Source organism: Vipera berus, assembly GCF_964194415.1.
Source record: "Vipera berus genome assembly, chromosome: 10".
Taxonomy (NCBI): Eukaryota; Metazoa; Chordata; class Lepidosauria; order Squamata; family Viperidae; genus Vipera; species Vipera berus.
The window spans coordinates 20,992,271-21,011,431 of record NC_138213.1 but is presented as its reverse complement, the minus strand read 5'-3'; the positions used below and the strand labels follow the sequence as shown (position 1 = coordinate 21,011,431).

Below are 19,161 nucleotides of genomic sequence, written 5' to 3'. Positions count from 1 at the left end.
GGACCGGCTCGAGCGGCGCCTCCGGCTGACCTGGCCCGGCGGGGGCGGCGCGCGCGGCCAGGTGAGCCGGGCGAGCGGCGTTGCTCGGTCCCTGGCGCTGCCGCCCCTCGCGGCCTGGCCCAGCCGGAGCGGCCGGGGACGCGGCGCGGGTGGCGTGCGGGGGCTCCGCTGGGCGCCGCCGCCTCCCCGCCCCGGAGCCCCGCCGGAGGACCCCCGCCCCGGGCGGACGGTCTGGGGGCGGCGCCGCTTCCTCGGCCCGCCCCCGCTCGGCAACCGGCCCGGCGGCATTGCTGGCGTTCCATTCGGGCCGCCCGGCATGAGCGGCGGTTTCGGGCCAGCCGGGGGCGGCGCAGCGTCGGGCCGGGCAGACAAAGGTGCTGCGCCCGATCCGGAGCCGCCGAGCGGCAGCCTCTGCCCGGGCCCGGCGGGGGCGTTGCGGGAGGCACGTGGCCCGCCGCGTCCTTGGCAGCTGCTCGCCCTTCGCTGCCGGCGGCGCCCGGTGAGTGGCCGGGAGCGGCTTAAAGGGAGCGGCTGCCGGTCGGCCTCGCGCGCGGCTTCTCGGCAGGCCGGCCCGGACTGGAGCCCCCCCCCCCCGTAGGGCTGCCCGGAGCTTCGCGGGCTCGGCGTCTTTCCGGCTCCCCCGATCCGTCCGCCGCCCCTGGAGCGAGGAGCGAGCCGGGGCGGGAGGGGGGAGGGCGAGGGAAGCGCCGGCGGGGAGGCTCCGGGTCCAGGGCCACCCCGGTGCCGCAGGTGGGGAGGGGCGGTCAGGAGAGCGGGATCCCCGCCGGGTCTCCCCGGGAAGCGCCGCCCCAAAGCCGCCGCCCCACCGGCCTTTCCCCGGGCGGTCGTAGCGTGCCTGGGCCGCTGCCTGGTTGGCGTTTTCGGCGTCTTCGCCGCCCTCTCGCGGCTGTCCGGGTGGTTAAGCCGGCTGGGCCAGCCTCCCCCCCCCGCCCGCTGAGAGGGGCCGGGGGGGGGGTCCGGAGTCCTGCAGTCCCCGAGGCCCCTTCGGTCCCCTCCGCAGCGGAGGGTGCAGGGACGGGGGGAGACCCGGGTCGCCCGGGCAGTCGTGACCCGGTTTACGTTTGGGTCCTAATGAGGAAACCTGGAAGGGTCCTTATTATTTTGCCCTGAGGGGATTGGCCAGAAAGGGCTGACTGGGCCTTGCTAAGAGGAAGGTTTCGACCCTTTTCCTCAGAAGGAAAGGCACGTGAGGGGCAGTGCCAGGATCAGTTCCGTCTTCAGTGAAAGAAGGGCTACCTTCCCATTCCCAGGTGGGATTTCCATCCTCCGGGTGGCTGGAGATCTCTGTCTGTGATCTGTGGTTGAATAAGAATAACCGAGCCTCTGTGCAGATTCTCAGTCCTCAGGGTGAAAAAGCACCTTTGGGATAACAATAACAGAGTTGGAAGGAGGAACCTTGGAGGTCTTCTAGTCCAACCCTCAGCTCAAGCAGGAGACTCAGACAAATGATCATGTGAAGTCTTCATACCACTGTATAATGCCTTGGTAAAACATACTTGGAATACCGCATCCAGTTTTGGTCACCGCGATACAAAAATATATATATTAAGACTCAGAGTGCAAAGAAGAGCAACAAAAATGATTAGGGGACTGGAGGCTAAAACATATGGTGAGAATGGGATATCTTTTTACTGCATTCTTGCCTGACTGTTAAACTACTGCAAGTTTGTTCCACTGTGCTGAGAAACAGGAAGAGCACATTATAAAACTTGCAAGATTAGAACAACAAATGAAACAATCTTGTGGCTGTTGCTGTGCTTGTGTGTGTACACATTACAGCATTAGGGCCAGGTTGAGCCTTGAGTTCAGGAGGCTGGCTCTTCTTTGTCGTCTCTCTGAGTTCACCCCAACACTGACCTGGCTCAACAGGCCGGCCTTGTTGGGGACCCGGCCGGGCCTTTGCCAGTCCTGGGGCCCATTTGTCTGAGTCAGGAACCAAAGACTCTCTTTTTCCACGTGATTTGGCCCACTCAAGCCGCTTTCAGTGGGCAGAAATCTAGCACAGCTGCCAGGCTGATTTCTCTTTGGACAAGTTGCTGCTGCTGATCTTCACTCGCTTCCTACTTGGGCTTCTGCCCGGTGGAGAAGAAGGAAAAGGGTTTTTGGAGTCTATTATTTATTTGGGACATTCAGGCTTTCTTTGCTGATAAAATGTATGCAGAAAAAATTACTTCACTGCCAGCTGCTTTTGCTCAGACTGCCAGTAAATGGGAATAAACTCTGGGCAGGTGCAAAGGGGGTGCAAAGCCCCCCCCCCAGGAGCTGCTGAGGCTCTGGCAGGTGCTGAATGTGGCAAAAGCAGGAGAACAAGAGGCCACCCAGTGATGAGAGAGGCTGTTGTGGCCAAAGATACCTCCTGGCTGTGGGCGCCTAGGGGTTGCCTTGAAGAGTTGGAAGTTTAGGAGTGTCTCCCAGTCCATAATACAGCAATTTGGTTACCAGGATGTATTTGCCAGGTAGCCCAAACGAAGTTGGCATTTAGAGGATGAAACTGGATGAAAGTAGTTGTACTAATTTTTTTAAAAAACCTTCATATTTTTATTCCTAATTGTGTATCTATTTGTTACAAATATTTTATGCCAGAAAGCTCAAAATCCAAGCAATAACAGGAATATTTGTTGGCAAAGGATCAAAAGAATCATTTCAGACAATGCCATAGTCAGTGTCTCCTGTGAGTCTCTGTGTTGTGCAAGGGGGTGGATCAGGACTGCTTGGCATTTCAGCTCTTCCAGGAGAGCTGCTGTCTCACCCTCCCCCCATCTAAGAAATACCAGATTTGTTTGCAGCCTGTGAATAACCTGTGTGTCCAGGTAGATGGCACATATGTTGACTCATTTTATCTTTAGGGTCTTCTGTTAGCCTCCCTTTTCAGTTCTCTGTTAATTTCCTTCCTCCCTCCCTCCTCAGGCTGGCTTTTCTCCAGAATCCAGCCAGCTCCTCCAAGTTCTGAAAGAGGACCCTCCCCTCTGCCAGACCCCCTCCCCTGATGAGCTTGCCAGGGGCTCTGACCGGTGGTTTCCTGGTGCATCTCCTAGCAGGTTTTCTGGCTATTTACCAGGCTGTCCTGCCTCTGTTTGCCCCTTGATGGCCCTCACCTCTTCCCAGGGTTCCTTCAGGAGGGGGAGTTGGAAGCCGGGGGGGGGGGGCCTTTGGACAACAGAGAGTGCTGTTGTTACAGGCTGCAGTTGCTGCAGTCTATTTTTAAGCTGTTACCAAGTCTTCTCTGTGTCGAGGTTCCTTTTAATTTGCTGTGGCTCTTTTTTTTAAAAAAACGTGTGGGACAGCAGCAGGAAAGACCCTTCCCCTTCACCTGCTTTCCAGTGAAGCAAATCTTAATCCATCTGAGCTGGTTTTAAAAGGCTTGTGGACAGCCCTCTGGCTCCCCCCCCCTTCCCTTTGAGCCAGGCTTTCTGATCCCTCCGGCCGTGGAAGCAGCCCTGCGGCTGAGGGCCTGGGAGTCTCCAGCAGCCCAGAGGCAGAAGCGCCTGTCAGCATCTCTTCTCATGGGCAGATTTTGTTGAGTGGCCAGAGCCGGGACAAAGTGGGCCACAGCTCAGGAAAGCCACTGCCTTTACGCAGTAAGATTTGTCTGTAGGAAAAGGTGCAAATTGTTTACTACAACTCTGAAGCATGCTACTTGCAGGAGCCCTGAAACGGTCTCAACCAAAGCACTGTTCTGGGTACAGATCAAGGTGCAGGATTCTACAGAAAGCCTCGGGTGTGACCAGCAGATCAGCTTTCCTGCTGAAAGCCCCCCCCCTTATTCCCAGGGCCCCAGAAGCAGGCTTCCTGGGGGGGGCTCCCCTCCTTTGGAACAGCCCTCCTCCTGAGGCCAGGAGAGCTGCAGATCTCAGTCTTTCGCAGGACCTTTGAGGACCAATTTTGGGCAGAGCTGTTGGTGCTGGGTATCGCTCTGTATCATTTGAACTAAATGCAATCTTTATGTATTGTATTATCATTGTAAACGGATTTTCTGCGTCACCTGGAATCCCTTGCATTGAGTGTTAAACGAGTCCCACAAATATATCTTTTCTTTCATTCTCCTTACCCATCAACCGCACATTTTGCTGCTCAGATGCGACATTAACTTTTTGAGTCCTTTTTTGCCCTGCCAAGTTCAGTCTGTTCCCAGATTTTGTCTGTCATTACAAAAACTCTGCTTTTTTCTGATCTTTCTTCAGCCCAACTCTTTCCCATATCTTTCACGTATGCCACAAGCCCAGGCTGCCTTCCTGGGCATTGCTGTATCTTGCACAAACGTGCTGCTCGCCTCTGCTCAACACTGATGCATCCTGGATGGCTCCTCTGCCTCTGTCACCCTCAGCTGTCCGGCGTGTGAGTCAGCTCTGCTTACCTTACTAGGCTGCCATTCCAAAACGTCTCTTGGGTCACCTGCCAAAGCTCACCTTCGATGCAGTCCACCAGTGGCTGGACTATAATGGTAGGTAACCCAAATGTGTCAGATTGTTTAGACTTTTGTTTCTCCCCTTCAGTTGTTTCTCTAACTTAAAAGATCCATGTACAATGGTTTTATTGTATAAATCATAATGCCAACCATGCAGAAAGGTGAGAAATGGGGCAAGAATAATAGAAATGAACAATTAGAAAGGACTGAAGAAGCTTCTTGGATGAGAAGTGAAATGTCTTCGAAGAAAGACTAGAATGTCCAGTTACCTCGTGAAAAAGCATCTTTGGGACAGTTAGAAAGGACCTTCTTTCCTCACCTCAATGGGTTATTATGGGAAAATAGGAGGGAGGAGTATTAGGTATGTTCACTGCATTGAGTTATTTATAAAAATAATAAAGGCAGAGTAATTAATAAAATGGAATGGAGTGGAGTAGACTAGAATAGAGTGGAATGGAATAGAAATAGAATGGAATAGAAAGAGGAATAGAATAGAATAGAATGGAATGGAATAGAACGGGATGGGACAGAATAGAATAGAAATAGAAATAGAAATAGAAATAGAAATAGAATAGAATAGAATAGAATAGAATAGAATAGAATAGAATAGAATAGAATAGAATATATGGAGTGGAATAGAATAGAATAGAATGAAGAGAAGAGAATAACAGTGTTCAAAGGGGCCTGTTAGGTCATGTAGTCCAACCTCCCTGCCCAAGCAAGAGTCCCTCCACCATTTCTGACAGGTGGCAGTCCAGTCTCTTCTTGAAAGCCTCCAGTGATGAAGCTCCCACAACTTCTGAAGGCAACTTCTGTTCCATTGGCTGATTGTTCTCACTGTTAGGAAATTTCTCCTTATTTCCCGGTTGAATCTCTCCTTGATCAGTTTCCATCCGCTATTCCTTCTCTGGCCTTCAGGGGCTTTGGAAAATAGGTTGACCCCCTCCTCTCTCTGAGAGCCCCTCAGATATGGGAACCCTGCTATCATGTCTCCCCTGGTCCTTCTCGTCACTAGACGAGCCATGCCCAGTTCTTGCAATCCTATTTATTTCCTTTGCCAGTTTGGCCCGTAATACTAGCTGATGTTATCTCTCCATTTTGTTTTAGGCCTTTTTTCTGGATGCTTTTTATCAAGTAGGATCCTTTCTAGAACTACCTTGGTCCACCTGCCGTTGGTCCTTCTTGCTATGTGACCAGCCCATTTCCATTTCAATTCTTTTACTCTCTTGATATCGTATATTTTCATTTGTTTTCTAATTTAACACATGTAGTGAATAAAATTAATCAGTTTTCCTGAGTAGTTTTCAGGATTACAGCACAATGCAATCCCAGATTTGGGGAGACTGCTTAGGCTGTTGATTTCAGGTTGTTGGCAGAACAAGAAAGCTCCTGTGATGGACGAGTGTGGCTCTGTCCTCCGTCAATTCTCAGCTGACTGTTCAGGGCCTGTCAGGAATTGGGTCCTGCCCAGGCTGGTACTGGGACCGTTGAGCAACCCATTTTATGGATGCCAGACAGTTGGGGCAAACCGAGCTGCTCTTGTCAGCTAGAGAGGCGCCTTCCATCAGCCAGCTGGGCCCACATTCGGCCAGATTTCCTGCCGGCCAGGAAGAAATGAGAACCTTGGATGAATTCTCCAAAGAACCAGATAGCTTCAGGGGCTGCAGAGCTTTCTGAACCTTGTGAATGATATCTGGGGACATTCCTGAGGTCGGTTCCTTAACAGAGCAGGGTCTCTAAGAAGGAAAAGCCACGGGGAGAAGGGGGTGTACGTGACATCGCTGAGCATCTCTTGATAGGTGGATGTTTCTGGGTTTATGAGTGTTGACAGCATTGTTGCTTCACACGGTAGCCAAGAATGACTCCTGAATCCTTCCGCAAAGCAAGCCTGTGGGGTAACTGAACTGGCCCTTTTCTCCCCTCTGGTTTGTGAGGGCGGTTGGACATCCATAAATACTAGCAAATGGCCTTAAATAAGCAGCTGGACAGGAAATGCCTCTTGGGTGCTACTCCTTGGCGCTGGCAGTGACAGGCTGGATGTGCCCTTTTCTCAGATCCCTCCGTACTCCTGGCTAGGATGCCAAGGGGGCCTGCTGCAAGCGCTGAGAGGCTGCTTTTCAGAAAGCCCTGGGGTGGGCAGGGGGTGCTAACATCTCTGTTTCTAGCATTCTGTTCTCGAACTTGACAAACAGGGGAAGAAACAGCAACTTGGCACCGGCTGAGCCCTCCAGGGTGTTTGCAGCCAAGAGAAACCCTCTGCCCAAGGCTTGCGTGTTGGCTGGGAGGAGGCCTGGGGAGCCGTTGCAGAGCTCCATGAATCAAAGCACAGACTCGCAACAATGCTTGAGTTGCTCTCCATAATCAGGGACTTCTTCCTGACTTGCTTAAGGCTCCAAGGGGAAAAGGTGCTTCATTTGGCTGTGACAAAACAGTGAGTCAGAAGAGGTTCCACCTTCAGCTGAGGACTTCTGTTTTGCCAGCAGTTCCACAAAGGCATGCAAAAGCGGCTGATAGATGAAGATTGAGGGGCACCTTGGCAGCCACAGTCACACTGGGCCGGTAGCTGCAGCACCCCAGAGCGGAAAGCTGAAGACGGGAGGAACATGGAGAACACAGGTACTGAGATGGGGCTAATGGATCTTTTGCTGCTGGAGGTTCTGGGAGAGGAACAGGACCTGCTCCAGCATCTCCAGAGGGTGCAGGGTTAAGACCAATTTGACCATTGGAGCCCTTGGGAGCAGCTCGGGACTGGCAAGACTTTGGGGTGCAGAGAGGTTCTGGGTGCGGGGAACATCTTGTTGCCCCAAGTTTCATGCATTGGAAGCATCCTTCAAAGAGGACGTTGCTGAGATCCATTTCTTTCCCAACCCTCTGATTTGTTGCTTGTTGTTGTTTGTTTGGGCATCTTCTCTGCTCTCCAGAATGCATTGAAAGCCCTCTTTGCTCTCCCACCTAGAGCAAAACCGGATGTGGCCAGGGCTGTCCACAGGGCTGGTCAAAAAAATGCTGGTGGTGTGATCACTGTTTTGCTTGTTTTTTACATGCAACACAGCCTTTCCTCGCACTGTTGTGATCGCCATCTTGACTTTTTTCACCAAATTCTGCAGGTATTCCAGACATACCATAGTACCAGATGTTAATCACCATTATCCTCCCCAGATGTTCCCTTCAAGCTGCATTAGTAGCCCCAGGAGATTCTTGAGTTTCTCTGCTGAAGGAGGACCCCGTTTGCCTACCACACCTTGCTTAGCTTGTTAAAAAAAAGAAAATAAATTGGGTTTGGTTTTCTCCTTGCACACCTGTCATTACCAAAGGAGCAACCTAGAAAAGGGGGCAGAGCTTCCGTTGGGCGGTCAGTGGTCTTACCTCCCGCGGAAGGAACCTCTGTTCCCTTTGGGGTCTTCGGAGCCAGAGAAGATGGGCTGGGAGGGCAGCCGGAAGGCAGCCTTTGGATGGGCAGCGTGGGTGGTACTCCCCAGGCAGGCATCCTCTTTGGCTTCCCACTGTCCCGCCCCCCCCAGGGGTCCCAGGGAAAGCAGTGCTGACCATTCTGGCTCCTGGCTAGAGATGCCAGCCGGAGGGTCCCTTCCCCCTTCCTGCCCACAGCTTGGTAGGACCCCTTTGCTGCTCTCAGCCCTGCTCTCCTCCGTCTCGGCGGGGTGGGGCAGCATCTGTGGGGTCTGGCTCATTTGCTTTTTTCTCAGAGAGAAGCCAGATGGGGGGGATCTGCAGGCTGCTGCTTGCTCTGCTTTTCAGAGCCAGCTCGAGCTTGTCAAGGCCTGTTTGGGGGAGGAGGCGGCAGCCCTGGGTAGGTTCTGCTTTGCAGCTGCAACAAGCCTCTTTCTTGCTACTCCGGGGCTTCACAGCCAGGTGAGCCAGAGAAGGAAGCCCTCAATGTGCAGAGATGCCATCTGAAAGCAGGCTGGGCTCTGGAGAGCATCAGAGGACGCACCGCTAGTGAGCAAAGGGCTGGGGGAGGCTTAGAGAGCCACGGCTCCTTCTGGCAGCGGAAGCGGAGATCTGTAAGTGCCGTAGCCACACCGATCAGCTGGGCCCGGCGTGCCTTTTCCTTGGAGGAAGAGGTTTGAAGGAGTAGGACCAGGCTGGAAACCCCTGCCCCATCTGGGTATTCATCAGGGGGGTCCTTGTGCAGCAAAATAACAGGATGGCTGCCATTCTTCCTCCGGCATTTTAAAGCTGCCATGATACAAACCTTGCATGTGGCATTCTGCGTGGTTTGCGCAGGGCACTTGTGCCTGCCTGCCTTCTGTCAGAGGGTCAAGAGCAGAGGAGAAATTGAAAGCCTCCCAGCATTAAGGTTTGTGGAAATAACCAAGATGGTTCTTTCAACAAAAGGCAGAGGGGGGAGGGAGGGGGGAGGGGAGGAATAGGATTTTCAGCAAGCAAGTGACACCTGCTGCTTGACATGTGCCACACCGTATGGTTGTGAGCATACTGATCTTTTTCTTCCAGTGAAATCAGCTGGGTGTGACATTTGTAAGGACCACATGAGTAACTGGAAACAAGGTGCACGATTAAGTGATGAGGAATGGGGAAGGGCAGGATTTACATTCCAGGCGTTTTTAACTTGACAGTGAGAACTTGCTTCTGAAAGAGTTCATTTTAGTCAGTAGCAAGCCATTTACTGCTATTTTAGACAAGAAATGGGAACGGTAGAAATCCAGAATGCCATTTGGATCTATACGTTGCTTAGACAGTGGAAGGAGTTCCCACGGTCCCAGAGCCCTGAGTTGCTCAGGAGTTTCCAGTTCTCTTTGGATGCTGCGGCTGTGTCAGGAGCCAGGAGGAGGGCTGGGGATCTGTTGTCTGCCAGCTGCATGGAGTGTGTAGTAGAGAAGCAAAGAAAGACAAGGGAATTTTGCTGCTTACAGTTTTTCTGCTTGTATGGCTATGATTGTATCTTAGGTTGTGAATGTACAACTTTGGAAGACGGGTGCATGTTAGCCTCAGTTGGAGGCTAAAGGTAAATTAAATGGTATTTAGCATATACATGGTGCTGATTTTATAATTATAAATAGCTAAAATACATTAACATTTCAAACTTGCCTTAAACAAATGCCAGTGGGGGCCAGTGACAAAAATTATGGTCTGCTTCCAGCCTCCCTGTCCTGCTCCTCCCCTGGGCTGACGTGGCTGGGAAACTTGACACAAGTTGATGGCTTTTCCTGCCTCCTTTCCTGGACTCTCTGGGAATTAGCTCCCAACTTGCACCCGAGGACTTCAGTTTCACCACTTCCGCAGCAGCCTATTTTAGAAGCTCAAGCCCACCATTCTGCCTCCTTCTCTCTTCCCTGTTCAGCTGACTTTTCTGCACTTCAGCAGATTTTAATCCTGAACTTAACAATTGAGGAAAGTCACTGATGAGTTCAGGGTCCTTAGTAATTCTAGTTGTCTCTCCTGCTCACTGCAGAGAGAACAGCTATCTGTAGGGCTGGGACCTTTGGAGGGAAGTCTCCAAAGAGGCTGCTTTGGTGTTCAAAGTCAACCCCAGCATCTTCCGTTTCTTCTTTCACCTCCCTCCTCGTCCCCACGCGAGGCTAAGGCAGCCCAGTTTATTTGCAATGCAGTGAGCACAGGAGCATTTATATTATCCTGGCTCTGGTGCTTCAGGAAATCAGGGAGAAACCTGGAGCTTTTTGAAGCCATGGTTTCCTGCAGTTTTAAGAAGCAAACTGTGAAATCCCCCCCCCCGCACCCCAATTTCAGGGTAGTTGCCGTTTGTCCCTGGAGCTGATTACACTCCGCAGAAGAACTGTTGGTCCAGCAATTGCTAAATTACTTCTCTTACTTCTACTTTGAATTCGATATTTACTTATTTCTTTAAAAATGGATTGATCTGATGAAGAAAGCAAAAGGAATTTCAGGGAAGGAAACGTTCTCTTCACTGTCTTTGAGGGACAACAGTTTGGCCCAGGCTTCCTTGCGGCTTCTTCCCATGGAAAGCCTCCCATCGCATTTGCTCCTCCTGCCCAGTGGAGGCCCACCCCTCCCCCCAGGGCTCCTGGGATGGAAGGGAGGTGAAAAACCCAGTTTGTTTTTGAGAATATAAATGTCAGCTTGAATCCACCAGTGGCAGCAACTCAAACAAATACGTAAATGTGATATTTTCTTTTGGTGGCCAGGCATGGGTGGGCCTTCCTGGCTCAGGGGGGTCGGGCAGCTCACCCCCCACCTTCTGGCAGCAGCGAGCAAGTGCCTGTGGTCCTCTAGAAGGGGACTGTCCTGGCTGACCCGTCCTGATTTCACTTCTGGCCCTGGGGCTGCTGACCAGGCCGGCCCCTCCTCTGCTGGGCCGGGCTCAATTCCCTCTTTTCTGGCAGGAGGAAGAGTCCTTGGTGGGAAGCGGAGCAGCTTGCCGGGCCCCCATCGTCTCCCAGTGCTGCAGAAGCTGGTGGAGTCTCGTGCCCAACTGCAGGAGGAGAAGTTGCAGCTGCAGCAACAGTTACTGCAGCTGCAGGAAAAACTTGCTGTGCGGGAGAGCGGCTCCCTCTCTCAGGCTGTGCAGCTCCAGAACAAGGTACTTTCCTTTCAGAGGAGAGATCCGGATGCTGCCCATCCTCCAGGTGACTTTGATGCCCTTTGCTGGCATCCCTGACCAGCCCTCCTTTCCTCCCTCCCCCCACCTGGCTGGAGAAGACCTGAGGAATCTGGCCTCCCATCTCCCTGCCCCAGCTGGAACATCCTCCTCTTTGCCTCCTCTCTGGCTCAACGTCACTCTGATCTTCCTGTGAGTCTGATGCCAAGACCCAAAGGCTGTGTTTGTACAGTGCCCTTCATCACCAAAGGCAAAACACCTGCATTTGTGTAATAGGTTGAGCTTGTTTCATTTTAACATGGGCCAATGTGTCTATGTTTCCTGGCACATTATCCAAAACCACAAGGAAAACAGCAATAATAAAAATAAGTAAGTAAGTAAATACATACATACATACATACATACATACATACATACATACATACATACATAAATGCAACTAAGAAATTGGAGGATGGGGACTAAAGAAAAGTCACACCCAAAATGGGCAATGAAAATTTGCATAGAGCTTTTAAAATACCTTGTGCTATATTAAGAGTTGTAGAATTGGAAGGGATTCTACCCCATGTTTCTACACGCTCCTTCCTGATTCAGGGAATGCTAAGTCTCTGGGAAGGGTGGTAGAACAAGCCTAGTTTGTACATTGTAATGATTGCCTGCTCCCCCTTGCTTGTGCGTAGGCATTTTCCTTTGGACCAGGGGTCTTTTGAGGCGTCTTTGTTTCCCCACCCAAAGGAGTGATCCTTCTCGTGGATAGCCCTCCACTGCTCCGCCTGTCCGCTTCGCACCCTCCTGCTTGTCCCTCTGAGGGAACCTGGCCTTGTGTCACCTTTGAATTCTGGCTGTATCATTTGGGACCCACCAAAGCAATTCCAGCTTGCCAGCAGGGCTAAGTGCTTAATCAGCACTTAATTGGGCCCCTTCTCATTAACCTGCAGCTCCAGACAGATCGGAGCCTCTGGACCTATGTTGAGTCTTGTAGCGTTTTGGCCTAGAAGGGGGAACTTGAGTTAGCTCAGTCCCGGTCGTGACGTGGAGAGAAATGGCCCTTTGGATCTGCGGCTGGGCTTGGTTGCGGGAAAGGATCTTAAGTGCTTAGAAAATGCCCAAAGGTGTAAAACTGCCTTCCCTAAGTCAGGCAAAGAAGGTCTGCCTTCTCCTGCTCTGGGCCTCACTGTTTGCATGACGCTTTCTCAGCACTTGGATCCCATTTGTGGGCTTGGCTTGTTCATTATTGCGCAGGATCTCATGACTGTGCTAGAGATGGAAAGATGTAGAAAGATTCTCCTTTGCTCGGTTTCTGGTGAAACCCAGTTGTGTGTTCATCTGTGCTTCCTGTTCTTTCAATAAACCCTGGAAGATTCGCACCCATGGCTGACATCATAGTGCAGGCTGGGTAGGCAAGATGGGCATTTCCAGGCATCATTTTCCATCCCTGTTTCCTTTTTGCTCACCAAGGAATTGACAGCTGGAGATTAAGATGACTTTTGCAAGAGGCTGGTTGACAGTTCATGAGTGTGATGTTTGGGATATGCCAGTCAGAATTAAAAATTTAGAAACTAAAAACTGAGCTGTATTAACCAGGAAGTGTAGAAGTAGAGAAATGGAGCTCCGAGGCCAGAGCTAAACTTCAAACAACTGAATAACTTGTAAAGCAGAATTTGACGGGTGGAATTTAACTTACTATTTCCTTGCTCCTTGTGTATAAATGAACATTGTATTTCAGGCCCTCTTTTGTATTGGCAGCCAGAAAGCCTGAAGGACAGACTCCCAAAGCCAGCTCAGGAGATGAACAGGCTTCCTTCTACGCTGGTGAGTTGCCGGGCCTCTGGCCTCTTGCTTGGTTCCAGCGAGGACTTCCAAGGTCTCTGCAGCATCAGTTGGATTCCACTGACCTGTGTGATGCAGCCTTAAATAATGGAAGGAATTCCAGGCATGTCCAGTAGTTTTCTGAAACTCGCTGCATGGTTGGACTTTGGTAATAGTTTGACAACCCCAACTGGTGTCATTAGCCAACAATTAGTCATTAGCCATTTGTGTGCCAAACCTTCCAAAGAGCGATGTGTCTTATGGGAAGTGCAGCACACTGAATTGCTAACCTTGCATTATTTCTGAAACTCCCAAAACCTGGTTTGAAGCACTCGCAATACTACTCACATTTAGGCAGATGTGGCTGCATCAGTGCCAGCCTTCTGTTCTTGCGCTGGTCTTTTGAGGAACGGCTCTGCTCAGGCCTGCTGTTTGCATTGCTGCATGGCAGATAAACCACGTTCTTCCTCTGCCTCACTGTCCCCTGGATCCTTCACAAGCCCGTCTTTGACAGTAGCTTTCCCTTTTTGAGCCGTCAAGAGGTACTGGACTATAAATTCCATCGTCTACAACTGACAGGATTTGGGGCATGTTGGCTGGGAGTGAAGGAATTGTGGGCCAGTTGGAGGAAGCTATGAATTGTTGCTTGTCGGGAGAAAACATTGTTGTCCGGGTTTTATTTTTGTTTTTAAAAAAGGCACGGCTAGAGCAGAGGAATTGCCAGGAGGTGAGACGTTGGTGCCACCTTGGCTTTGAACCTCCTGTGGGCAAGTCCCTCCCATGGAGGACTCTGGTCTGTCTACACTGAGCCTGAAGAGCAGGAACTCTGGCTGAGGAAACCAAAGTCTCTGCCTGTCGTGTGTATGCTGATGCTTGATAATGAAAGCAATATTGTATACAATGCAACGTACAAATCATGAGGGTGTTGGTTTGAAGGAAAAACAATAATTAACCCCCTACACACATACTTTTCATTGCTAGATCAATTGGGGTTTGTTTACTTTGTTGCCGTCATTTGGGTAGGTTCTCTGCCCAACGGATGACACCAGCGGGTGTTGTGTTGCGCAGTCTGACGCTAGAGCGTTCCACCTAATCTGCTGGGCTTGTTTATAGCGAGTCCCTCTTCAGCTTGGCTGTGAATCATCCCTTTGCGGAGTCTCCTGACGTCTTCCAAAGATCCTCTGAGAAGAGCTCTGGCCCTTCTTTCTGTTTAGCAGGCCATGCTGGCTGCCTCCTGCCATTGTTTACTGTCTGAGTGCACATAAAGAGAAGCAGTGAATTTAGGTTATAGGAATAATTTAATCCAGTTTTCCATAGTTTCAGATTGCAACGTTTTGCCCCCGGTAAATGCATTAGAAACGAATGCTGCATTCAGATAAGCAAAAGAACTGTGGACTGAATTACATCTTAATCTTCATTCACGCACACTATTTATAATTAAATTCAGTTAGTGTCTTGGAACCACTGATAAGATGAAATGTGCTCTTAATCTTTCCAATATTTTTGTGAAGGACTGCTGTTCTTACTGCCTGGCCATTGAAGGAGTGAGGGGTCCTGGGTGCCCTCTGAGCTTGCTTGCTTTTTTGCAGATGTTTCATTACCCAAACTAGGTAACATTATCACCAGCATTGATGATATTGCCTAGTTTGGGTAATGAAACGTCTGCAAGAAAACAAGCAAGCTCAGAGAGCACCCAGGACCCCTGGTTTCAACCCTGAGCTGCAAATATTCTCCTTTATTGGCACTGAAAGAGGAAACCTGACCTCTGTCCTCTTCCTGCCTCTTCACAGGGTGGGACAGACTTGGAGAAGCACAGGGATCTCTTGGTTGCAGAAAACGCGCACCTGAAGCAGGAGTTAAAGCTGCGCGAGGCCCAGCTGCAGGAGCTGAGGAGGCATTCAGTCAGGTGCACCAACTGTGCCCACAGCCAGGTGAGGCGTCGCTCCTCCAGTCGGCCCTCCTGCAGGTGGGCCTGTTCCTGAGGGGTCTTTCACCTTCCTCCCGCAGGAGAACGTAAAACTGCAGGAGAAGCTGGCACAACTGAAGCAGGAAGCAGAAGAAGCCAAAGGACGCCTTTCAGAGTTGGACCTGGAGGTGGAGCAGAAGACCAACCGTCTGGCAGAGGTAGAGCTGCGGCTGAAGGACTCCTTGGCCGAGAGGGCCGAGGAGGAGGAGCGGCTGAGCCGGAGATTGCGGGACAGCCAGGAAGTGATAGCGAGCCTCAAGGCCCAGCCTCATCAGGTCAAGGTGAGGTCGGCGTTGCCCAGCGCCCGGAGGACTGATGGGGCAGGTGGTCCAAGGCCAGTTCTTTCCCTCTTTCCAGCTCTGGGGAGGGCTCAGCCTGGGCTGCTCTGCTTCCTTTAGTATGTCATCAAAACGATGGAAGTTGAATCCTCCAAGACCAAGCAGACCCTCAGCGAAGCCCAGTCGCGGAACCAGTATTTGCAGGACCAGGTTGGGATGCAGAGGCAGGTGCTGAAGGAGATGGAGCAGCAACTGCAGAACTCCCAGAAGGCGGCGGCTCAGCTCAGGGCCCAGGTAAGCCCTCCTGAACACGAGGAGGAGGAGAGAAGGCCGGAGGCAGAGGGGAAGAAGAAGGAGAGGTCCCCCTCTCGCTTGGAGGTCGCCACGGGTGCTTCTTTGTCTTTGGCTTCTGGTCCCTTGGGGAAGGAGCCGAGTGCAGGTTCTGAATGCTGCGGTCCACTTCCTCTTTGCTGCTGCAGCTTTGATCAGCAGGGCACCCCTCCCTGTGGTTCTTCCCATTCTGAAGCCTAAATCAGGTGTGCCCCAAAGTGCAGAGTGTCCTCGACCTACCCATATTCCTCCAGCATCTGTTCAAAATTGTGCTGAAGTTCAGCTATGACCAGTCCTCAGAGTTCCCCCTGTCCTAGCATCCCACCCCATCACAGGATCATGAGTAGGGCACTTGGCAGTCAGCTCAAACCTGTAACTTTGCAGTACCCCATGATCACATGATCACCACTTGCAATCTTCCCTGCTGGTTTCCCCAAAAAGTCAGTGGGGAAGCCAGCAGTCACGAGTCGCTGGGGTAAGTCTCCCCACCTGCATATCCTTTCCACCCCTCTGCATTTGCACCACACCTGCGCCTCACCAGCCATTTGCACACTCCCACCCTCCCTCCCTGACTTGCACCACACCTGTGCACATCCTCCTGACCCTCACTGCAAACCCCCTCGCTCTCTCCCTCACCTGGCTGCAGCCATTTACCTGTCTGCTGGCCTTTGACTTGTAACTTCTTGCCAGCTTCCCCAGTAAAACAGTCGTCCGGGACTGCATGGTGTTAAGTGATGTGGTCATGTGATATCACACTTACTGAAGAAAATCGTAAGTTGAGGAACAATTTTACTCGTACTTGTAGGGAGAACTTGTATCCCTGGATTCTAGTAGGAGGGCAGCTTTCTGGTGCTGCAGATGAAATAGTATTGCTTAGCTCATTCCGTTCTTCCTTAACAAAGGTGATCAATTGATCACCATTTGCAAGGATGAGAATAAAGGTGAGGGAGAACACAGGAGGGGGTTGCGTTGTCTGCCGACTCTCTCTAAAACGTGCAATTGCACAATCAAAGCCGTGTCTGGAGCTGCTGCTCCTCTCTTCTCCTAAGTGGCAGGAGAAGCTCCCCAGGTCCTGCTCAAGAAGAGGGAGAGAAGCCTCAGAACCCCGTGTGTCCATCCTGCAGGTGACGGTGTATGAATCCGAGCTAGAGCAGTCCCGGGAGCAGATGCTGGAAGAAATGCAGAACTTGGAGGAGGACAAGAATCGAGCCATTGAGGAAGCTTTTGCTCGAGCACAACTAGAAATGAAAGCTGTCCATGAAAATCTGGCAGGTGCGTAGCTTGGACCTGGAGGATCGTCCTCCGCCGGGTCTGATTTGCTTTCTGAGCGGCAGCCAAGAGGCTCCTTCGGTGTCTCCTGAGTTGTCCGATCGATCGCGGAGTGAGTGGAAAAGGGGAAAGGCCAATGAAAGTGAGCACTTTCCAGGCCAGCTTTGAAGTTCTCCCTTTTGCAGGCGTGAGGGCCAATCTGCTCACACTCCAGCCGGCGCTTCGCACTCTCACCGGTGACTACAACAGCTTGAAGCGCCAGGTCAGGGAGTTCCCTCTTCTGCTGCAAGAGGCTTTGCAGAGCGCCAGGGCTGAGGTGAGCTCGTCCTCCGTCTCTCTTGCTGCCCAAGTCCTTTTTCCTACCCCGAGGAGAGCAGCTCCTGCTCCTCGGAGGCAGAGGGGCCTGGGAAGGGCAGAGGCGCACACAAGCCCCTAAAGCAGCTCGTCTTTCTCCAAGATTGGGCAAGCCGTTGAAGAAGTGAGCAGCACCAATCGGGAGCTGCTGAGAAAATACCGGAAGGAGCTGCAACTCCGGAAGAAATGCCACAATGAGCTGGTGCGATTGAAAGGTTTGCTCCTCCATTGTCTGTGTTGCGTGTTTAGGGGGCACAGTGGGAGCGTTGGTGGGTCGGCCAAAGTTGCTGATCTGAAACGGGAGACTTGCCTGACGTGGTGGAGGCACATTTTGAGATCCAAGGACTCGATTGCAGGTGGGGGAGGGGCTGCCTGTGATTTGCTGCTTGACTGAAGGAAGCAGCCATTAGGAACGGGGCCTTACATGGCGGACCTCTTGGGTTGAGGATGGGAGTCAGGAAACATCTCGTCCACTTACTTAACTCTGCTCTGAGCCCAGAATTGGAAGAAGTTTACAGTCAACCTTTGACGTTGCAGCAGGGAGAAATCAGAACTGCTTAATTCATTCTTTTCATCTATTTTCATGCAAAAGAAACAAAAATACTCTAACCTACTAAAAGTCCAGTACTCTTCTGTGGGAGGCAGAATAGGAATGCAAGTCAAAATAGGCAAGAAAAAGGTAGGACAACACTTGTCCACCGTAGGTGTCTATGGAGGTTCTCAATCATCCAGGTCATGGTTGTCCCAAAGGTGCTTTTTCAAAAGGCAACTGGACTTTCTTACTTTTCTTCTTGAAAATGTTTTGCTTCTCATTCAAGAAGCTACTTCAGTTCTAACATCTGAGTTAGAACTGCAGAAGCTTCTTGGATGAGAAGCAAAAGCAAAACCTTTTCAAAGAAAAAACAAGGAAGTGCTTGGAAAAACATCTTTGGGATTGTCTACTCCAGATAAGTTCAGATCACCAAGACCAGATGCATCACATCCCAGGGTTTTGTAAAAAAAAACTGGCAGACACGATCTTGGAACCACCGAACGTAATCTTTCAAAGATCCTAGAGCATTGGAGAACTCACAGAGGATTGGAAAAGGGCTGATGTGTTCCAATTTACAAAATGGGAAAAAAGTGTATAGAGAAAACTAGAGACCAATCAGCTTGACATCAATACTGGGAAGATCTGGAAAAAAATAATCAAGGATCACATTTGAGTCTTGTTGCCAGATGAAGAAGACAATAGAAGCCAGCGTGGGTTTGTTGAAAACAGACCATGCCAGACAAAACTTATTTTTGATAAATTAGTGTATAAACAAAATGCTGTGACATAGTTTACCTAGACTTCAGTAAGGTATTTGACAAAATAGACCATAACCTACTTTTTAGTAAGATAGAAAAATATGGCATAGAGTAGACAGCATCACCATCAAATGGATTCATAGCCGGCTGAGCAAGCACACTCAGCATCTAGTCCTCAGTGGAAATACGTCTACATGGAGGGAAGTATTCAGTGGGGAACCTCAAGGGTCTGTCTTAGGCCAGTATTCTTCAACACCTTCATAAATGATCTAGATGAGGGGACACAAGGAGAACTCATCAGCTGGGGGGGAGTAGGTAACATTTTAGATGATAGACTCAGGATTCAGAAGAACCTTGACAGACTTGAGCAGTGGCCCCTATCCAACAAAATGCAGTTCAGTGACAAGAAAAGTAATGTCCTTCATAGGCAAGAAAAGCCAAATGCACAGGCATACAACAGAAAAGGTGGCATCTGGATCAATAATAGCAGTTATGAGAGAGTTCTTGGTATCCTAGTACACCACCAATTAAGTGTGAACCATCGGTGCGCTGCAACTGCCAGAAAAGCTAATACAGTTCTAGGTTGCATCAACAAAGGGCTAGTTTCAAAATCACTTTTAGTGATAGTAGCACTTTATACAGCATTGTTGAGACCATACTTGGAATACTGCATCCAGTTCTGGTCACCCATGATACAAAAAGATGTTGAGACACTAGAAGAGTGCAGAAGAGTAACAACAAAGATGATAAGATGTCTGGGGGCTAAACCATATGATGAACAATTAAGGACTCTTAAGTATGTCTCGTTTAACGAAGTGAAGGACTAGGGGTGACATGACAGCAATCTTCCAATATCTGAGAGACTGTCACAAACAAAAGGGGA

At 50.7% G+C, this 19,161-nt stretch overlaps 1 protein-coding gene across 13 annotated transcripts in view; it reads left to right on the top strand.

Moving 5' to 3' along the window:
* The first annotated feature begins 372 nt into the window (after positions 1 to 372).
* The window catches only part of KIFC3 (kinesin family member C3), a 35,069-nt gene continuing 16,280 nt past the window's right edge, over positions 373 to 19,161 (top strand). For 4 of the 13 annotated variants that reach the window (XM_081336169.1, XM_081336167.1, XM_081336168.1 and 1 more), the window contains exons 1-10: positions 4,594 to 6,321; positions 6,907 to 7,042; positions 10,768 to 11,010; positions 12,729 to 12,794; positions 14,582 to 14,722; positions 14,799 to 15,038; positions 15,156 to 15,329; positions 16,490 to 16,637; positions 16,820 to 16,950; positions 17,092 to 17,203. In XM_081336169.1, coding sequence (XP_081192295.1) covers positions 6,941 to 7,042; positions 10,768 to 11,010; positions 12,729 to 12,794; positions 14,582 to 14,722; positions 14,799 to 15,038; positions 15,156 to 15,329; positions 16,490 to 16,637; positions 16,820 to 16,950; positions 17,092 to 17,203 — 1,357 coding nt within the window. In that variant the 5' untranslated portion in view covers positions 4,594 to 6,321; positions 6,907 to 6,940. Of the gene's footprint in view, positions 500 to 4,593; positions 6,322 to 6,906; positions 7,043 to 10,767; positions 11,011 to 12,728; positions 12,795 to 14,581; positions 14,723 to 14,798; positions 15,039 to 15,155; positions 15,330 to 16,489; positions 16,638 to 16,819; positions 16,951 to 17,091; positions 17,204 to 19,161 lie in introns of those variants that run through there. The other 9 variants (XM_081336162.1, XM_081336170.1, XM_081336166.1 and 6 more) reach the window with 8 other exon arrangements.